Below are 21,618 nucleotides of genomic sequence, written 5' to 3'. Positions count from 1 at the left end.
GGCACAAAAACAGACACACAGATCAATGGAATAGAATCGAAAGCCCAGAAATAAAGCCACACATCTATGGACAGCTAATCTTTGACAAAGGAGCCAAGTACATACAATGGAGAAAAGAAAGTCTCTTCAACAAATGGTGTTGGGAAAACTGGACACCCACATGCAAAAAATGAAAGTAGACCCTTACCTTACACCATACACAACAATTAACTCCAAATGGATTAAAGACTTGAATGTAAGACCTGAAACTATGCACAATGGAATACTACTTAGCCATATGAAAAGATGAAATCCAGCCATTTGTGACAACATGGATGGATATTGAGGATATTATACAAAATGAAATAAGTCAGAGGGAGAAGGTCAAATACTGTACGATTTCCTTGATTAAGTAGTAGATAATAACAAGAATAAACAAACACATAGAGACAGAGATTGGATTGGTGGTTACCAGAGGGGAAGGGGGAGGGAGGAGGGCGAAAGTGATAATTCGACACATGTGTGTGGTCATGGGTTGTAATTAGTATTTGGGTGGTCAACATGATGTAATCTATGCAGAAATAGAAGTATAATGATGTATACTTGAAATTTATACAATGTTATAAACCAATGTTACTGCAATAAACAAAAAATTAAAAAAAACAAAGAAAAAAAACAAAAACCAAAAGCAAAACAAAACAAAAAAAGACCTGAAACTATGAAACATCTACAAGAAAACATAGTCAGTACACTCTTTGACATCAGTCTTAGCAACATATTTTCAATGACCATATCTGACCAGGCAAGAGAAACAACAGAAAAAATAAACAAATGAGACTACATCTAACTAAAAAGCTTCTGCACAGCAAAGGAAACCATCAACAAAACGAAAAGACAACCTAACAATTGGGAGAAGATATTTGCAAACCATACATCTGATAAGGAGTTAATCTCCAAAATATATAAAGAACACATGCATCTCAACAACAAAAAAACTAACAACCCAATTAAAAAATGGGCAAAAGACCTGAACAGACATTTCTCCAAAGAAGATATACAGATGGCCAACAGGCACAGGAAAAGATGTTCAAAATCATTAACTATCACGGAAATGCAAATCAAAACTACAATGAGATATCACCTCCCGCCCGTCAGAATGGCTATAATTAACAAGACAGGAAACAACAAGTGTTGGAGAGGATGTGGAGAGAAGGGAACTCTCATACACTGCTGGTGGGAGTGCAAACTGGTGCAGCCACTATGGAAAACAGTATGGAGATTCCTCAAAAAATTAAGGATAGAACTACCATATGATCCAGCTATTCCACTGCTGGCATTTATCCAAAGAACTTGAAAACACCAATGCATAAAGATACATGCACCCCTGTGTTCATTGCCGCGTTATTCACAATAACCAAGACTTAGAAGCAACCTAAGTGCCCACCAAAGGATGAATGGATAAAGAAGATGTGGTATATATACACAATGGAATACTACTCAGCCATAAGAATTGATGAAAACCAGCCATTTGTGACAACATGGATGGACCTTGAAGGGTATTATGCAAAGTGAAATAAGCCAGAGGGAGAAGGTCAAATACCGTATGTTTCCTTCATTAAGTAGTAGAGAATAACAACAATAAACAAACACATAGAGACAAAGATTGGATTGGTGGTTACCAGAGGGCAAGGGGGGTTGGGAGGAAGGTGAAAGGGATAATTCAGCACATGTGTGGGGTGATGGGTTGTAATTAGTATTTGGGTGGTGAACACGATGTAATCTATGCAGAAATAGAAGTATAATGAGGTACACCTGAAATTTATACAATGTTATAAACCAATGTTGCGGCAATAAAAAAAAATAAATGACACAATATTGAAAATGGTTATCATAAACTCAAAAAGTTACAAGTAAACCCAGAAAGACAGTTCAATGAACTCAGGAATAAAATTAATGAGCACAAGGCATTCTCCACAAAAGAGACTGAAATTCTTAAAACAAAACAAAACAAAACAAAACCAAATAATATGCTGGAGATGAAGAACAAAATGAGTGAGATAAAAAACAGTCTAGAAACCTTAAAAACCAGAGCTGACATTATGGAGGACAGACTTAGCAATTCAGAGAATAAAAATATAGAAATGCTTTATAAAGGTGAAGGAGGAGAGAGAACTACGACAAAATGAAACAAAGAAATTCTTTGAGAAATATCCAACTCAATTAGGAAATGCAACATAAGGATTATACGTATTCCAGAGGGAGAAAGGAGCAGAGAGCTTGTTCAAAGAAATAATAGCTGAGAACTTCACAAAGTTAGGGAGGGAACTGGAATTACAATTAAACGAAGCCACTAGAACTCCTAATAACATCAATGCAAAAAGACCTTCTCCAAGGTGTATATTAGTAAAACTGGCAAAGGTCAATGACACAGAAAAAATATTAAGAGAAGTAAGGCAGAATAGAATAATCTACAATGGAACCCCTACTAGGCTTTCAGTGGACTTCTCAGCAGAAACTTTACAGGCTGGGAGAGAGTGGAATGATATATTCAAAATACTGAAAGACAAAACCTATCAGCCAAGAATACTTTATCCAGTGAAACTATCCTTCAGAAATGATAGAGAAATAAAAACTTCCCCAGATAAACAAAAGCTGAGAGAGTTCATCACCATAAGACCACCCTTACAAGAAATGATCAAGAATGCTGTCACACCCAAAACAAAAAGGAAAAGCTTTACAAAGCCTTGAGCAAGGAGATAAATAGACACACAAAATCAGAAAATTTGCAGCTCTCTATCAGAACAGGTTAGCAAACACTCAATTATAACATTAAAGATAAAGGGCTAGAAAGCATCAACAATAATTATAAACACTTCATTTTAATCACAAACTCACAACACAAAACAGAATAATTTGTGACAACAGTAACTTAGATGGGGAAGAGGGAAGGGATGGAGCTGGCTTAGGCTAATGGAGATAAGAGGCTATCAGAAAATGGACAATCTTATCTATGAGATCTTTTATACAAACCTCATGGTAACCACTAAACAAAAAATCAGAACAAAGACACAAATCATAAATAAAGAGAAAACCGAGAAAACCATCATAGAAAATCACCAAGCTGAAATTGCAGGCAGAAATACACAGGAAGAGAAACAAGGGAAATATAGAACAACCAGAAAACAAGAGATAAAATGGCAGTATTAAGCCCTAGTATATCAATAATCACTCTAAATGTAAATGGATTGAATTCTCCAATCAAAAGACACAGAGTGGCTGGATGGATTAAAAAGCAAGATCTAACAATATGCTCCCTCCGGGAAACACATCTCAGCTCTAAAGACAAACATAGGCTCAGAGTGAAGGGATGGAAGATGATACTCCAAGCAAATGGCCAGCAAAAGAAATCAGATGTTGCCATACTTATATTAGACAAAGCAGACTTCAAGATCAAAAAGGCAATGAGAGACAAAGAAGGGCAGTATATAATGATAAAAGGACATTCCACCAAGAGGATATAACACTTGTGAACATAAATGCACCTAACACAGGAACACCAAAGTACATAAAGCAACTATTAACAGACCTAAAGGGAGAAATTAACAGCAGCACAATAATAGTAGGCGACCTCAACACTCTGCTTACATCAATGGATAGATCATCCAGACAGAAAGTAAACAAGGAAACAGTGGCTTTAAGTGAAACCCTAGACCAGATGGACTTAATAGGTATATACAGAACACTCCATCCAAAAACAGGATACACATTCTTCTCAAGTGCACATGGAACATTCTCAAAGATAGACCATATGTTGGGAAGCAAGGCAAGCAACTATAAGTTTAAGGATATTGACATCATATCAAGCATCTTTTCCAACCATAATGCTATGAAACTAGAAATCAACCACAAGAAAAAAGCTGGGAAAGTCACAAATACGTTGAGAGTAAACAACATGCTACTGAGCAACAATTGGATCAATGAAGAAATCAAAGGAGAAATAAAAAAATATCTGGAGACAAATGAAAATGAAGATACACCATACCAACTCTTATGGGATGCAGCAAAAGTAGTTCTGAGGGGAATTCATAGCAACACAGGCCCACCTCAATAAAGAAGAAAAATATCAAATAAGTAATCTTAAACTGCACCTAACAGAATGAGAAAAAGAAGAACAAACAAAGCCCAAAGTCAGCAGAAGGGGGAAATAATAAAAGAGCAAAAATAAATGAAATAGAGACTAAAAAAACAGTACAGAGGATCAATGAAACTAAGAACTGGTTCTTTGAGAAGATAAACAAAATTGACAAACCCTTAGCCAGATTCACTGAAAAAAAAAAAAAAGAGAGAGAAGTCTCAAATAAATAAAATTAGAAATGGAATAGGAGAAATTACAACAGATACCACAGAAATACAAAGGATTATAAGAGAATACTATGAAAAACTATATGCTAACAAATTGGAGAACCTAGAAGAAATGGATAAATTCTTAGACTCATACAACCTCCCAAAATAGAATCCAGAAGAAATAGAGAATCTGAATAGACCAATCACAAGTAAAGAGATTGAAACAGTAATCAAAACCCTCCCAAAACACAAAAGTCCATGACAGGATGGCTTCTCTGGAAAATTCTACCAAACATTCAAAGAAGATTTAATACCTATCCTTCTCAAACTTTTCCAAAAAATTGAGGAAGACTGAACACTTCCTAACTCATTCTATGTGGTCAACATCACCCTGATCCAAAAATCAGACAAGGACAACACAAAGAAGGAGAATTACAGGCCAGTATCGCTGGTGAATATAGATACCAAAATCTTCAGCAAAATATTGGCAAACTGAATACAGCAATACATTAAAAGGATCAAACACCATGTCAAGTGGGATTTATACCAGGGAGGCAGGGATGGTTCAACATACACAAATCAATCAATATGATACAGCACATTAACAAAATGAGGAATAAGAATCACATGATAATCTCCATAGATGCAGAGAAGGCATTTCACAAGATCCAACATCCATTTATGATAAAAACTCTGAATTAAATGGGTATAGAAGGAAAGTACCCCAACAGAATAAAGGCCATATATGACAAACCCACAGCCAACATCATACTTAACAGTGAAAAACTGAAAGCCATCCCTCTGAGAACAGGAACAAGATAAGGGTGCCCTATCAACACAGTACTGAAGGTTTTGGCCAAGCAATTAGGCAAGAAAAAGAAAGAAAATGTATCCAAATTGGAAAGGAATAAATGAAACTCTCGCTGTTTGTAGACGACTTGATTCTATATACAGAAAACCCTAAAGACCCATCAGAAAACTGTTAGAAATAATCAACAACTGCCCCAAAGTTGCAGGGTACAAAATCAACTTACAAAAATCAGTTGCATTTCTATACTCTAATAACGAACTAGCAGAAAGACAAATCAAGAATACAATCCCATTTACAATTGCAACAAAGAGAGCAAAATATCTAGGAATAAATTTAACCAAGGAGGTGAAAGACCTATGACTGAACACTACAAGACATTATTTAAAGAAATCAAAGATGACATAAGGAAATGGAAAGATATCCCATGCTCATGGATTGGAAGAATAAACGTAGTTAAAATGTCAATATTAGCTATAGCAATCTACAGATTCAATGCAATCCCAGTCAGAATCCCAATGATATTCTTCATGGAAATAGAACAAAGAATCCTAAAATTTATATGGAACAATGAAAGACCGTGAATAGCGAAAGCAATCCTGAATAAAAAGCACAAAGCTGGAGGCATCACAATCCCTGACTTCAAAATATACTACAAGATATAGTAATCAAAACAGCATGGTACTGGCACAAAATCAGACACACAGATCAATGGAACAGAATTGAAAGCCCAGAAATAAAACCACACATCTATGGACAAATAATCTTCGACAAAGTAGGCAAGAACATGCAACGGAGAGAGGAAAGTCTCCTCAATAAATGGTGTTTGGAAACTGGACAGCCACAAGCAAAAAGAATGAAAGTAGACCGTTATCTTACACCATACACAAAAATTAACTCAAAATGGATTAAAGACTTGAATGTAAGACCTGAAACCATAAAAATCCTAGAAGAAAATGTAAGCAGTACACTCTTTGACATCGATCTTAGTGGCATCTTTTCCAATTCCATGTCTACTCAGGCATGGGAAACCAAAGAAAAATAAACAAATGAGACTACATCAGACTAAAGAGCTTCTGCAAGGCGAAGGAAATCATCTACAAAAGGAAAAAAACCCACCAACTGGGAGAAAATATTTGCAAATCATATATCCAGCAAGGGTTATTCTCCAAAATATATAAAGAACTCATACAACACAACAACAAAAATCAAATGAAGAGAGATTTTTCCAAATAAGATATACAGATGACCAACAAGCACAGGAAAAGATGTTCAACATCACTAATCATTAGGGAAATGCAAATCGAAACTACAATGCGATATCACCTTACACCTGTTAGAATGGCTGCCATGACCAAGACATAAATAACAAATGTTAGAGAGAATGTGGAGAAAAGACAACCTTCTTACACAGCTGGTGGGAATGCAAACTGGTGCAGCCACTGTGGAAAACAGTACGGAGAGTTCTCAAAAAAATAAAAGTAGAAATACCATATGATCCAGCTATCCCATTACTGGGTATTTATCCAAAGAACTTGAAATCAACAATTGAAAGAGACTTATGCACCCCTGTGTTCATTGCAGCATTATTCGCAATAGACAAGAAGTGGAAGCAACCCAAGTGCCCATCAACTGATGATTGGATAAAGATGTGATATACATATACAATAGAATACTACTCAGCCATTGAAAAACACAAATCGTCCCATTCCTAACAACATGGATGGACTTTGGGGCTATTATGTTAAGCGAAATAAGCCAGAGAAAGACAAACATGCATGTTTTCACTCATATGTGGAAGATAAACAAACACATGGACAAAGAGAACAGATAAGTGGTTGTCAGAGGGGAAGTGGGTTGGGGGTTGGGCAAAAGGGGTAAAGGGGCAGATATATATGGTGACGGATAAAAATTAGACAATCGGTGGTGAACACGATGCAGTCTATACAGAAACTGATAAATAATAATGTACACCTGAAATTTCAGAATATTATAAACCATTAATACCTCAATAAAATAATTAAAAAAACAAACATATTCACAAAAAAAGATATGAAATGTAATTCATTATTAAAATTAAGGTCACCCTTTCTACTTTATATCCTGTGTCTAAATTTCTACATTCTTTTAATGTCGTGTAAATTGAAATGTTCATCTTTTCATTTCTTTTTTTTATTGTGGTAACGTTGGTTTATAACATTATATAAACTTCAGCTGTACTTCATTATACTTTGATTTCTGTGTAGACTACATCAAGTTCACCAACCGAAGACTAATTACCATCGGTCATCGTACACATGTGCTCTACATCTTTCATTACTCTTGTCTCCAGTTTTCTTTCAAGTCCCCAGTAAACATTAAAGATGGGATTATAAAAGCATTTGAGTGTGTATATATATGTGTGTGGGGTTATTTGAAAGATACAAACTCACACACCTATACACACAGACACATCTTAGTCTTGAACGTTTTCTTTGGACTCAACAAAGTATTTCCACACATTTTATTTATTCCTTCAAACCTCCACCTGAAGTTATGTTTATTATTTCACATTACACTCAGAAAAAAGAAAATTGAGGCTCAGGGATTTAAAATTTTTAACAATTACATAACAAAACAGTGAAAGCTTCTTGTGTACTCTCTTGAATATATACAAACAGAATCAGGCAGAATATACTCTCAATTTTTGTATTGCTCCTTCATATCTACAAATTACACATTTTATCTTATTTCATTTTATCTTTTTCCAGCTCTATAGAGATATAACTGACATACCACATTGAGTAGGTATACAGCTTTATGATTTGATATATGTATATATTGTAAAATGATTATCACAATAATCATTGTGACATAGTTAACACCTCCATCACCTGACATAATCACTATTTTTTTTTCCAGGGGTGAGAACATTTGGGATATATATACACACACACATATATATATACACAATACAATCACATTTTCCTTATTCATTCATCCAATGATGGACACTTAGGTTGTTTCTTATGTTTTAGATATTGTGGATATCTATTTGTTGTGGATATCTGTTGTGGATGTCTATTTTGACTGTTTGAGAAACCGCATAGTGTTTCACATAGTGATTGTATCAATTTACATTCTCAGCAACAGTGCACAAGAGTTCACTTTTCTCCACCTCCTCACCAACACTAGTTATCTCCTGTCTTTTTGATAATAGCCATTCTAACAGGTGTGAGGTAATATCTCATTGCAGTTTTTTTATTGATGTTTTAATAGTTTTTAACATTGTGAAATTTTGGATTGTACATTTTTGTTTGTCTATCACCATATATATGACTCCCTTCACCCCTTGTGCCCACCCCCCACCCCCATTGCCCCTGGTAACCACCATACAGTTTTCTCTGTCCATGTGTTGGTTTATATTCCACATATGAGTGAGATATACAGTGTTTGTCTTTCTCCTTCTGGCTTACTTCACTTAACATAATACCCTCATTGCAGTTTTGACTTGCATTTCCATGATGATTAGTGAAAGCATATTTTCACGTAACTGTTAGGCCATCTGTATGTCCTTCTGTAAAAATGTCTATTTGGTTCCTCTGCCCATTTTCTAAGTAGGTTATTGTGTTTTGCTATTGAGTTGTATGGGTTCCTTATATATTTTTGATATTAACCCCTTATCAGACACAGGGTTTGGAAATATCTTCTCCCAATCTGAAGGTTCTCTCTTCATTTTGTTGATTGTTTCTTTTGCTATGCAGAAGATTTTCAGTTTGATGTTGTCACACTTGTTTATGTTTACCTCGGTTGCTAGTGCTTTTGGTGTCATATTCCAAAAATCATTTCCAGGACCAATGTCAAAGAGGTTTTTCCCTATATTTTTGTTCTGAGAGTTTCGTGCTTTCAGAAATTATGTTTAAGTCTTTAATCTATTTGGAGCTAATTTTTGTGAGTGGTGTAAGATAGTGGTTCAATTTTATTCTTGTGCATGTATATATCCAGTTTTCCCAGAATCATTTATTGAAGAGACTATCCTTTCCCCATTGAATATTCTGGGCTCTCTTGTTAAATATTAGTTGCCCATATCTGCATGGGTTTATTTCTAGGCTCATTGTTCTGCTTCATTTGTCTATGTGGCACTTTTTATGCCAGTACCAATATGTTTTAATTTCTATAGCTTCCTAAGAAAATTTCAAATTGGGAATTGTGATGCTCCAGCTTTGTTCTTCTTTCTCAGGATCATCTAGGATATTTGGGGTCTTTTGTGATTCCATACAAATTTTAGGATTGTTTTTTATATTTCTGCTAAAAATGGCATTGGAATTTTGATATGGATTGCATAGAATCTATAGATGACTTTGAGTAGTATGGACATTTTAACAATATTAAATTTTTCAATCCATGAACATGGAACGTCTTTCCATTTCAATTTCCATTGTTTGTGTATTCTTCAATATCTTTCATCAATATCTTATAGTTTTATGTGTATAGATCTTTCACTTACCTGGTTAAATTTATTCTTAAGTGTTTTGATGTTTTTGATACTATTATAAATGGGATTTTTTCTTCATCTTTTTAAGAAATATAATTCATTATTGGTAGGCAAAGCCCTTTGGCAGTCAGCCCATCAAAGATACTGGGTGGGGTGTCTGGTAGTGTCTGCAGGTGGAGGTGCTTCTGGAGTCATCAAGTGTGTAGGCTTTGAGCAGAGACAGCAAGTGGCAGGCCTGGTGCTTGAGTCCCTGTGGTCCAGCCTAGTGCCTGAGACCATGAGGGTCAAGAGCTAGAGCCTGGAATTACTGGGATGGTTTTGACACATGAGTCTGTGATGACGGGCGTGGGATCTGGTTCTGTGTGGTCAGGCATGGATCTTTGGTCTAGGGTGGCCAACCAGGTGCCAGGGACCCCTGAGATGGACTTGATATCTCAGTCCACAGAGGCTGGCCTAGATCTGGTTAGGACTAGGATGTTTGGTTAAAGGGAGCTGGCCTGGAGGCGGGGAACCGGTATGCTTCAGGGGCTAACCTGGTGCTTGGGTAAGCTAAAAGCTTGGGTCTGCAGGAGCCTGCCTGGGGCCTAAGATCATTAGGTCCATCCTGGTGCTGGCATCAGCCAGGAGCGTGGGTGTGTAAAACCTGGGCTCACGTCTAGTCCTGCAGGAGCTAGCCTGACATTGGCGTGAGCCTGGTGCTGGGGTCTGAGGTAAAGTCAGGTGCTCACTTCATTCTACTTTCCCCACTTAGAGGGTGTCTTTCTCCATACTGAGCTGCCCAGTCTTGGGTTAGGGGTACAGGTATAATGTGAAATTGTCCTTCCTATACTCTTCAATGCATCTCTTTATTATTATTTTGATCCATCAAGGTGCTGTAATTCTTCACCTGGAATTCTTAACTCCTGTGAAGGCATTTTGGTGGACAGAGAGTTATCCAATTTTATGTTTCTGAGAGGGGGCAGGTGCTTAAAATTCCTCTGCTTCCATTTAGTTGTTGTCAGCCTGAGAATGTCCTTCTACAACCTGCACATTTTAAATATGTGTAGCTTATTTTATGTCATTAAACTTTAATAAATTAGTTGAAAGGAAAAAAATCCAGTGGTACATGACTCAGCCTAGAATCCAGAGCACAGGTTGCTGAGTCACACTGAACAGGTGTGTGTGATATGTCTTCTAATTGGGAAGAAAGCAAAGTGTCATATATGACTATAGGTACAGTGGAATTAAATTAAGACAATTCACATGTGATAATTTAATTTTTTTTGCAAACTATATTAACCTATATATAAAAATGAATGAACTGACCATAATTTGGTTTAAGAGAGAACACTAGAGCTATGTGGTGATTCACAGATGAACTTTAGAAACACAATGTAGATCTGACAGCTAATTGCAGACTCAAGAGGAGCCCACAGATCTCAGGACAACTCCCCACCTTACCGTCTCATGTGATAATAAATACACATGTTAAACCATTTTATTTTATGTTGGGGAGTTACGCAGTGATTGCTAGCAGATACAATAATGAAAGTGAATAGAATTAAGGGCAATGATAATAATCTACTGCTTCTTATTTTTGACTATTGTTCTGGCACTTGAAGATAGTATTTTTGATTACTCTGTTATTTGTTTTTTCAGATAACTGTATTAAAAAGTGTGTTCATTGATGTTCCTTTCCAGTTACACAGGAGAGCTTACAAGGACATGCATGCTTGTGCACAAAAACTACTGACCCTGCATCATATAACTAGGCAGGAATTCAAGTTCTTTTAGAGTCAGTTTTGATCATAAAAATTGAAGAAATTCCTTTGTATACAGGAGATACATAGTGGATGATACAGTTCAAAATTTATAAAAGGATGAGATTTTATTTAGAACAATGGAAAAAGTCATATGCATCACTGGAATTTTTCAAGCATTAACAGTAAGATAATTCAACAAGAAAACATAAAACAGGCTAACCAATCCTTCACTCCAATGAATAAATCCTCTTACGCATTGACACTTATATTTCATTATTCAGTGAGCAGAGGTACACCTTGAAAAGAAATGTAATGCATATTAGTACAAAGTATAATTTAAAATTTGCTTCATCATATTCAAGCTCATTTCTGACTCTAGGGCCATATTAAGTCAATGTATTATTCAAATTTCTGTTTCCGTGTAGACTCCACTGGTAGACATTTTTCTGATAGTTAGTTTTGCCTGTGACCATGGAGGCAATGTGGACACAGGGCCTGATAAGAAGACAGAATCCTAATTAGGAGAATAATACCCAATGAGCTGTTATAAAACACGCTAGCATGTTAAAGTCTACATTATCAGGGAGACCAGTTCAGGTACTGAGGTAACAAAGGAATGATGGACACAGAAGTAAAAAAACTGTGGTCTCAGATTTTCCTCTCCTATAAACTTATAGAAATGGTGCAGTTACCAAGTTTAGTTTGTTCCATTGGAGTGGTAAAATTCATGACTATTCTTTTAGGAAAACTAAATACATATTATGTGGCATAATATTTGTCATTTGAGAAGAAATTATTCTTAAGAAATCCAAGCTGTTCCATGAAAAAAATGAAAATCTCCAATTTTTTTTATATTGAATGTTAGGAATAAATTAGAAAAATCAGGAAGAAAATGAAAAGAAAAACTGTTTTGGAGAGAGTAAAACACTTAATAAAGTGAGTAACTAAATTATACAGAGATGTTGAAAAAATGAAAATTCCAGGACATAAATAAAAGAAGCAAGTTCTACTTTCACAATCTGATGGAAAAATCACAGGTTCTGACTCTGAGGCTTTGAGTTCTGCAATCATGGGCATTTCTTCATCCCCAGGACAATTGACCCTTTTATATCTGCCATCCCAAAGAATCTTTTCAGAGTCCCTTTTATGTCTTTAGTCCTCAGATGATAGATGAAAGGGTTCAGCATGGATGTGACCACAGTGTACATCATTGAAGATTTTGCACTTGAGTGTGAGCTGTGGGTAGCAGCAGAGCTGAGGTAAACTCCTAGGCCTGTACAGAAAAATAAGGAGACAACTGAGAGGTGAGGTGCACAGATGGAAAATGCTTTACACTTCCCTTGAACTGATCAGATTCCATGTATACAGAAAAATATCCTTGAGTAAGTATAAATTATACCAGCAGCATAGCTGTAAAATACATCACCATGTTGTTAAGAAAGGTGTCACCATGGTGTTAAGAAAGGCAAGTTGGACCATCTGATTTAGCTCCCAGAAAAGTGGGGGATTTCCACATCTGTTCAGGACAGCCACAACACCGTTCAGGTTTGTAACAAGGAATGCAAGACACTTGTGATCCAGGACACCAGAAGCAAGAGTCCACAGAGCTGGGGATTCTTGATGACCATGTAGTGCAGAGGGTGACAGATGGCCACAAACTGATCATAGGCCATCACAGCCAGGAGATAGATGTCCAACACTGAAAAGATTATAAAAAAGTACAACTGGCTGATGCAACCTACACAGGGTATAATTTTGCTCTGCGTTTGTATGTTCACCAGCATCTTTGAGAAAGGACAGGTTGGAGAGGAAGAAGTACATGGGTGTATGGAGGTGGAAGTCAGAACTGATAGCCAAGATGATGAGCAGGTTTCCAAATACAGTGATCAGGTACATGGAGAGAAAAAGCTGAAATATGAGGGATTGCAGTTCTAGTTACTCTGAAGATCCCAGAAGAAGAAATCCTGAAATCCACGTATCATGGCCTGGTTCCATGTGGTGGAGTGACTACAAAGAAAGAGAAAAAAGACATTGCTAATTTTCACACAAATGGCATTACTCACATAGTTGAAATGCTACACTTTGTATTTTGCATTCAAGAAATTAATTTCAGTATTTTGTGTATGGATATGTTCTCCTTAAGAGATTTCCCATCTCATCTCCAATTAAATATTTTTGTCCCCATTCTTACTAGTTTCCACAAGAGGTCATGCATTCTACTGTTTTATTGAGAATATCTTTCATGCATTCGAGGAATATGTATTAAGTTTTGAACATATTCCAAACACTATCTAGGCAATGAGTATAGGGTCATGAAAATCAAAAGCCACTGCAATCCAATAATGGTGAAAGAATTTAAGCAAATAAAAGTAGCATATAATATGTCAGATGGTGACAAGTGCTATGAAGAAAATAAAGTAGGTATAAAGGAGAGAGTGGGTAGGAGTTTTAGTTTTTAATTGTTGTTCAGGCAGGACCAGTAAACAAAGTGACAGTTGAATAGAGACCTCAAAAAATAAAGGGTAGGACCCAGGAGCATATCTGGAGATGTGTGTGTCTGGCAGAGGGAACGACCACTGCAAAACCCTGAGGATTATACAACTTTCATCAATTCATCCAAAAAAGGAAACAAGTGTGAGAAGGGGACTAAGCAAGAGAGAGAGTGATCAGAGATAGTGTCAGACAATTTCAAAGAAACAGGTTGTCTTGCTGCTGGTTAAATTTCAAGACAAAGGGAGTCACTCATCCACACTATAAACCCTCTTTATGTTATAAATCTGGTTGCAAAAACATCTTGAAAATTGAAACAGGTCTCTTCCTTAATACTATCTGTTGTTTGAATTCTGGACTCTATATTATAAGGGATATCTTGGAATATATGAGACCATGTACCCCTGCTCTGAGGACTCCACACGGCATGTGCACACACACACAGACACACACACACACACACGCATACCAGACTATTGCTTCCTAAGCTGTGTTCTGGCCATGGCTTTCTCACTTATAGCCCTAATGATTAAGTTAGGAATGGATATAAATCAAACTGGTCAGATTAATTATTATTCCTATAAAAATGTAGAAATGCTACCTGAAATTCCAATTAGTAAGCTTCTCGTGGAAAAGTAAAACAGAGAATCCAGATTGGTATGCTCATTTTCTGCCCTGTATTTAAAGAAACATAAACAATGTGTTCAATAAACAGAAAGAGAGAAAGAGAGAGAGACAGAGAGAAATGAAATGGACTTGAGTGGGAGAAAAAGATCTAATAGTTCAGGTGGTTCCTGAGAGACCATGAAGGAGAAAAAGCATCCTTGGTTCTGATGACATTTTAATTCTTGTTATACCTCCTTGATGATCAGCAAAAATGATAAAGGAGCAAAAATAAATTTGGCCAGAAGATAAAAGTAGTGATATCTTTACGGTATCAGTCACCTTACAGACTGAACACTCCAAGAGAAAAATGTGCTAAGGGAATAAACCAACATTTCACCAAAGGAAATATGCAAAGAACAGCAAAAGTTGGGCATGTTATATACGAAGCAGTAGAAGAATTTTTTTTCTGTGCCTATTTCATATTTATTTGAACAATTGGATTTTATATAATCTCATAGAGGGTGAGGCAAGTCCTTTGACTTTTCTAATGTGGCTTCTTTGTTTATCCCGGGCTTTGCATTTTGATCTCTCTTTTTGACAAATGCAGTGGACACTCTCTAGTCCTGGTTCTGGTCTTTGTACAACATGCTAAGGCTTCTTCAGACCGTACTCTTTAAAATTCTGCACATGCCATGGCAATCCATCCTCTGCCTCTGAATAACTTTCTTCATAAGATTTATGCCTGAGGACATTGTCATACACACATTTATGTCATTGCACTGTGACTTCACCATTATAATGTAAGTACCAAAAGAGCAGGGCTTTCACTTGCATTGTTCACTGCAGTTTTTCAAAATGGTATGTGAATATATGTGCACTTGTATAGAAACAAATTTAAGAAAAGGGAGAGTTATGAAATAAAAGAATTGGCAGAGATAATAAAAACCAGTTAAATAGAGTGGTTTCATACAGCTGTATTACACAAAATTGAATGGAGCATCAAAAACTAATTGAAATATGATGTAAAATAACAGTAATTGAATAATATCAATATGAATCAATAATTAATTTAGCAAAGAGCTTGACATAAGAAAATATAACATCAAATGTACCTAGAACTTTCTGGTATGTAGCAGATGCTCTGTTATTATTTATTGAATGAATCAGGAATTAGGTCTCAGTACATATGGACATTTAACATATGACGTGGTATATTTCAATTTAGATCATAATGTTTGATTGTTTAATAAAATATGGCATAAATAGCTATCCATCTGGAAGAAAATGAAGTGGTTCCCTATCTCACACATCTTAAAAAATTCAGAGGGGGTCTGGCCCTGTGGCTTAGCGGTTAAGTGCGTGCACTCTGCTACTGGCGGCCGGGGTTCTGATCCCGGGCGTGCACCGATGCACCACTTCTCCAGCCATGCTGAGGTGGCGTCCCACATACAGCAACTAGAAGGATGTGCAACTATGACATACAACTATCTACTGGGGCTTTGGGGAAAAAAAGGAGGAGGATTGGCAATAGATGTTAGCTCAGAGCCGTACTTCCTCAGCAAAAAGAGGAGGATTGGCATGGATGTTAGCTCAAGGCTGATTTTCCTCAAAAAAAAAAAAAATTCAGAGGGATTAAAGACCTCAATGTAAAGGGAAACAGTACATTTTAGGTGAACATGTAACAAAACTACATATAAAAGCTACAGGTAAGTAAATCCATCATACTAAGGCAAGAAAATCAGAAGTAAGAACATATACACGTTTACATAAAATTTAAAACCTTTTTATGGACAATATATCCAACCAAAAGTCAATAAACAATAATTTGTAAAAATTATTTGAAATGCTGGTAACTGTAGAACAATAGGCACATAATTCATGGAAATACAGTAAGAATGGGCACATAATAATGAACATGGTGATCAAATATATGAATATTTGCTCAAATTGAGTAGTAGTTTCAGAAAACAACAAGAAATCTCTTTCACATCCACCAGCCTATGAGACAACTTAAAGATCTCTCATGTTGATTGGGGTTGAAATTTTTAAACAGGTAGCAAAAGAGGATTCTTTAATTTTGGTGGCAAAAATGTAAAGTGTTACACATTGGGGAAACAACCTGAATCCAGCTATAAATATTAAAATACAGACTTTTTTTTAACTCAAGTTTTCTCAATCTCGGCACTATTGACATTCTGGGCCAGATCATTCTCTGGTGGGGTCTGTCCTGTGCATTGTAGGATGTTTAGAGCATCCTTGGCCTCTACTGACAACTCTCCATGTGACAGCCAAAAATGTCTCTGGACGTTGCTCAATGTCCCTTGGGGAAACAATATTGCCTCTGGTAGAGAACCAGAGTTTTAACATAATCTCAAAATATTTTTGTACAATTGTTATAATAGCAACATATTGAGAAAGAATATGTAATGCTGTCAAAGTGTGAATAGTGCAGCCACACCATGAAATATTTTGCAGACATTCAAATAATGAATCACCGTTGCACTAGCTGATTGGAGGTATTATTGAGTAAGAAGGAAGAGTGGGCACAGAGAAATAAAGACTGCACTAAGACATAAAGAGCATTTACAATGGGCACAGGGTACTATTCACGATTTTGTATAAAAGTGTATGAATATGTATATGTGCATAGCACAGGGAGAGAAGTTTTTAAAAAAGATAAAAACTTATGGAATAAAGATTGTCAGTAGGAATGAAGTTAGGTTAAGTATAGTGGTATCAAAACAATTGTAGGAAACAAAATTGAATGACAATCTAAAACTTACTTATATAAAGACATAAAATATAACTTAGTGACATCAATATGGGTCACTAATTCTGGATTACATTTCCAATTACTTGGAAATTAAAGAATACAATAGAAGGGCTTCTAAAATTTGAGAGGAAGCAGTATCTAAGTTATAATTTCATCTTATATAAAGATATGTGGATTCAAATATGCTTATGGAAGGTAAAGGTGATCTTTAGTCAGAGGTAAATAAGAATGCCTTCGAGATGACAGTTAAAGCTGACACGGGCCGGCCCGGTGGCTTAGCGATTAAGTGCGTGCACTCCGCTACTGGCGGCTGGGGTTCGGATCCCGGGTGCGCACCAACGCACCACTTCTCCGGCCATGCTGAGGCTGCGTCCCACATACAGCAACTAGAAGGATGTGCAACTATGACCTACAACTATCTACTGGGGCTTTGGGGGAGAAAAAAAGGAGGAGGATTGGCAATAGATGTTAGCTCAGAGCTGGTTTTCTTCAGCAAAAAGAGGAAGATTAGCATGGATGTTAGCTCAGGGCTGATCTTCCTCACACACACAAAAAAAGATGATGCAACTTTTAGAAATAGGTCTAAAGCTGAAAGGAATAAGAAATAACGGAATGTGAAAACTATTGGTAAGACGTGTAAAGGGTGATTTTTTAGCACTAAGTATACAGAAGAACATTCACTTTTATTTTTGTTTATAGAAAGGATTTGCAAGTGAAGGATATAAAAATGACAGCTAAATTCTTTCAGCAAAAAGAATAAAATCTAAAAAAGCGATAGAGGAAATACAATATGACTGAGTGATAGACTCAACCTCACTTTATTAATAAACACTCACAATTCCCTGCAGATACATCTATACATACATACAAGAACTCAGTGACAAACGGCATAATTGGTTAAAAAAAACTCCAATTCCTTGTTTAGTAGAATGCAATAAAAAACAGGAACAAAAACCCTCTGATCCCACTATACAAATGTAAAAAACTCATACAGAAATTTTATAATAGAGAAAATATATGAATAACTAACCCACGAATATTTTCAGGTTGCACATAATGAAATACTTGCAAAACAAAGCTGTTTAGCATACCCTTTTTCACTTATCAAATAAAAACTTCTTTTTATGTGAATGCCCAGAGTGAAAGAAGATACCGTGAAATGCATGTCTCATGAACTACTATTGCAAGGCAATATTTGCAAGCAATACATTAGTCTAGATCTTTCCTATCAATACAGAAACATAGTTGAATATGCCCCATCTTAAATATAAAAAAGAAATACTGTCATCTCACTGGACATTCTTCCATGCACAATATCCTGTTTTTCTACTCTCTTTAATTTCAAAACTCCTTGGATATGTTCTACTTTTGTTAACAAACCAGGTTCATTTTGCCCGCTGCCCAGAAAGCCAATCACCAGACGACGAGATTGCAGAAAGAGATGGTTTAATCACAAGGCAGCCACGTGAGGAAATGGGGGAATGAGTCTCATATTCACTTGCCCATAAATAGGGACTCAGGGATATTTATCTGGAAGAGGGCAAGGTGGTCCGAAATGTGGAGATAGATGATTGGAGGTGAGGTAATTGATGATCTGTGCAGGCGTTGTCAGGCTTCATGCCTCTTCATAGGATGCATATTCACAAAATGACGGCATTGGCATGACCCGAGGGTGGAGTTTTTAGCCTCTTGAAGTCAAAAGGTCACTTATCGGACATCTGCGTGGGCCCAGTTGATGGGTTGGTGGTCTCAACCGGCCTGAAGTGGACAAGGGGTTCAAATTTCTGAAAAACAGCTCAAACATCCATTACCATGGTGACCCAGGCTTCAAGGAGATGTTATCTATAGGAATTTAGTGGGAGTCAGATAGCATATTGCCTAAATAGCACAGTTAACAATGGGTGGGTAAACAGCTAAAAGCTATAGCCAGTAATTGCAAAAAGGAAAAAAACCTTTAGTTCCTAGCTACTTAATCATCAATGGCTGACTGGTTGCCGATTTCACTTTTACTAGAAGCACTTTATGCCCTCCCATTCCCTTCTCTAAATGGGCTTCCATCCCCTAATTGTCAACAACTACCCATCAGTTGTGAGTTCAAAGTTCACTTCTCTTTTTTCCATAATAAATAAATTCACTAATTACTTAATCAGACAAGGAAACAACCTTCTCTAGGCTCTGGGCTAGGCTGGTGGCTGTCAGGTGACCTCAGGTAAATGTGCTCAGCTTTGATTCTCTTGACTCTTTCCCGCAGTACATACTGGGCTCTCAGCTCACTTGGACAAGTATTCGGAGGGGGAAGGTCTCCTCTGTGTGCAAGTCTGAATTCCTCCTGGATGGCTGACGGTGAAGACTGAAGCTCTCTCCCAGACAAGACAGCAGAAAGGAGTGAAGCATCAGTCCCCCAGCCAAACTTAGGACTCCAAAAGCAACAATCAGGTCTGCTCCAGCACAAGCTTGCACACACTGAGAGACTGCAGCAGAGCAGATACTTACAGCCTCTTTGTCTGCTCATTCGGCAGACATACTCCAACTTCCAGACACATGGTTTCTCTGTGGGAAACTAGTCTGAAGAGAAGAGAAGTTTCCCTCTAAATTCTGTATTTCCAATAGACCAGGTTAGAATTAAGTGAATCCAGTTTTTATTAGTCCTTTCTCATGATTTCTGCTGGCTTCCGGAGGTCTAACCTTGCAGCCCCTTATCTCAACCACGATTTACAATTTTCTCCAAAGTCTAAGATTGAGCAACTTGTCTGGATTAGATCCCTTGAATGTAATGGTCTCACAATCTTATGGTCTAGTTGTCTCACAATTTTCTCTATTATAAAATTATATAAATTGCCTTCATCATCTAGTGTAGTTTTTTCCATAAGGGTAGTACAAGTCATGACATTTAGTAAAACAAAACAAAAATTATTTGGTATGATATATATCATTTGAGAAAAATTATTCTAAATAAGTCCATATTTTCTCATTACGTTCATAGGAATTTCCAAATATTTCCGATCCATGGTTTGATATAAATTTGGCCGATTAGGAAAACAACAAAGGGAAAACTGCTGGATATCAGAAAGAGCAGAAAGCTTAGTAAAGTCAGTTACATAAGTTGAATAGAAAAGTTGAGGTCAAAGAAATGGAAAATCCAGGAAATAAAGAAAGAGCATACTACTTTCACAATCTGATCAAATAATCACAATTTCTGAATCTGAGGCTTTGACCTCTGCAATCATGGGACTTCTTCAGTCCTAGGACAATTTTGCAGCTCCTTTCACAAAGAATGCTTTCAGAGCCCTCTTTATGTCTTTATTCCTCAGACTGTAGATGAAGGGGTTCAGCATGGGCGTGACCACAGTGTACATCACTGAGGCTGTTGCACTTGAGTGTGAGCTGTGGGTAGTAGCTGAGCTAAGGTACACACCTAGCATTGTACAATAAAATAAGGAGACAACCGAGAGGTGAGATTCACAGGTAGAAAATGCTTTATACTTCCCTTGAGCTGATGAGATTCCACATATGCAGGAAACTATCTTAGAGTAAGAGTAAAGGACACCAGCAAAAGGCCCACCACCCAGCAGGACAGCTGCAAAATACATCACCATGTTATTAAGAAAGGTGTCGGAACAGGCAAGTTGGACCATCTGATTCAGTTCACAGAAAAAGTGGGGGATTTCCAAGTTGGTACAGAAGGAAAGCTGCAACACCATAAAGCTTTGTAATAAGGAATTCAGGATACACATGATCCAGGACACCAGAACCAGCAGTCCACAGAGCTGGGGGTTCATGATGACTATGTAGTGCAGGGAGTGGCAGATGGCTACAAACCGGTCATAGGCCATCACTGTCAGCAGAAAGATGTCCAACACTGCAGAGAGTGTGAAAAAATAAATCTGTGTGATGCAATCTTCATAGGTGATAACTTTACTCTCTGTCTGGATGTTCCACAGCATCTTTGGGATGGTGGTAGAAGTGAAACAGATGTCTACAAAGGACAGGTTGGAGAGGAAGAAGTACATGGGTTTGTGGAGGTGGGAGTCTGAGACGGTGGCCAGAATGATGAGCATGTTTCCAAACACAGTGATCAAGTACATGGAGAGGAAAAGCCCAAATATGAGGGGTTGCAATTCTGGTTCTTCTGAAAATCCTAAAAGAAGAAATTCTGAAATTCGTGTATCATTGCCTGGTTCCATGTGGTCGAGGTGACTTCCAGGAAAGAAGGAAATAACATGACTAATTTTCAAACAAACTTGCATTACTCACTTATTTGCAATGCTACAATTTATATTTTACAGTCAAGAAATTGAGTTTAATATTTTGTCTATAGATCTGGTCCCTTTTAGGGGATCCCCCTTAGCACCTCTGATACGGAATTTTTATTCCAATCAGGCTTTTCTCTAAGTGATCATGT

The 21,618-nt window shown here is 37.0% G+C and overlaps 1 protein-coding gene and 1 pseudogene across 1 annotated transcript; both read right to left on the bottom strand.

Annotated features, from left to right (window-relative positions):
* Positions 1–12,414: 12,414 nt before the first annotated feature.
* On the bottom strand, positions 12,415–13,342 carry LOC101397481 (olfactory receptor 7A17-like; annotated as a pseudogene).
* A 7,229-nt stretch (positions 13,343–20,571) lies between these two features.
* Positions 20,572–21,400, bottom strand: LOC106800054 (olfactory receptor-like protein OLF4). Its single transcript, XM_014781540.2, is given in 2 exon segments — positions 20,572–20,625; positions 20,627–21,400. Coding segments are annotated over 2 exon segments (828 nt in total).
* Between the last annotated feature and the right edge of the window lie 218 nt (positions 21,401–21,618).

Source organism: Ceratotherium simum, chromosome 18, assembly GCF_057802395.1.
Source record: "Ceratotherium simum simum isolate JZ-2026a chromosome 18, ASM5780239v1, whole genome shotgun sequence".
In the NCBI taxonomy this organism is placed as follows: Eukaryota; Metazoa; Chordata; class Mammalia; order Perissodactyla; family Rhinocerotidae; genus Ceratotherium; species Ceratotherium simum.
This window is presented reverse-complemented; position numbering and strand designations above follow the sequence as displayed.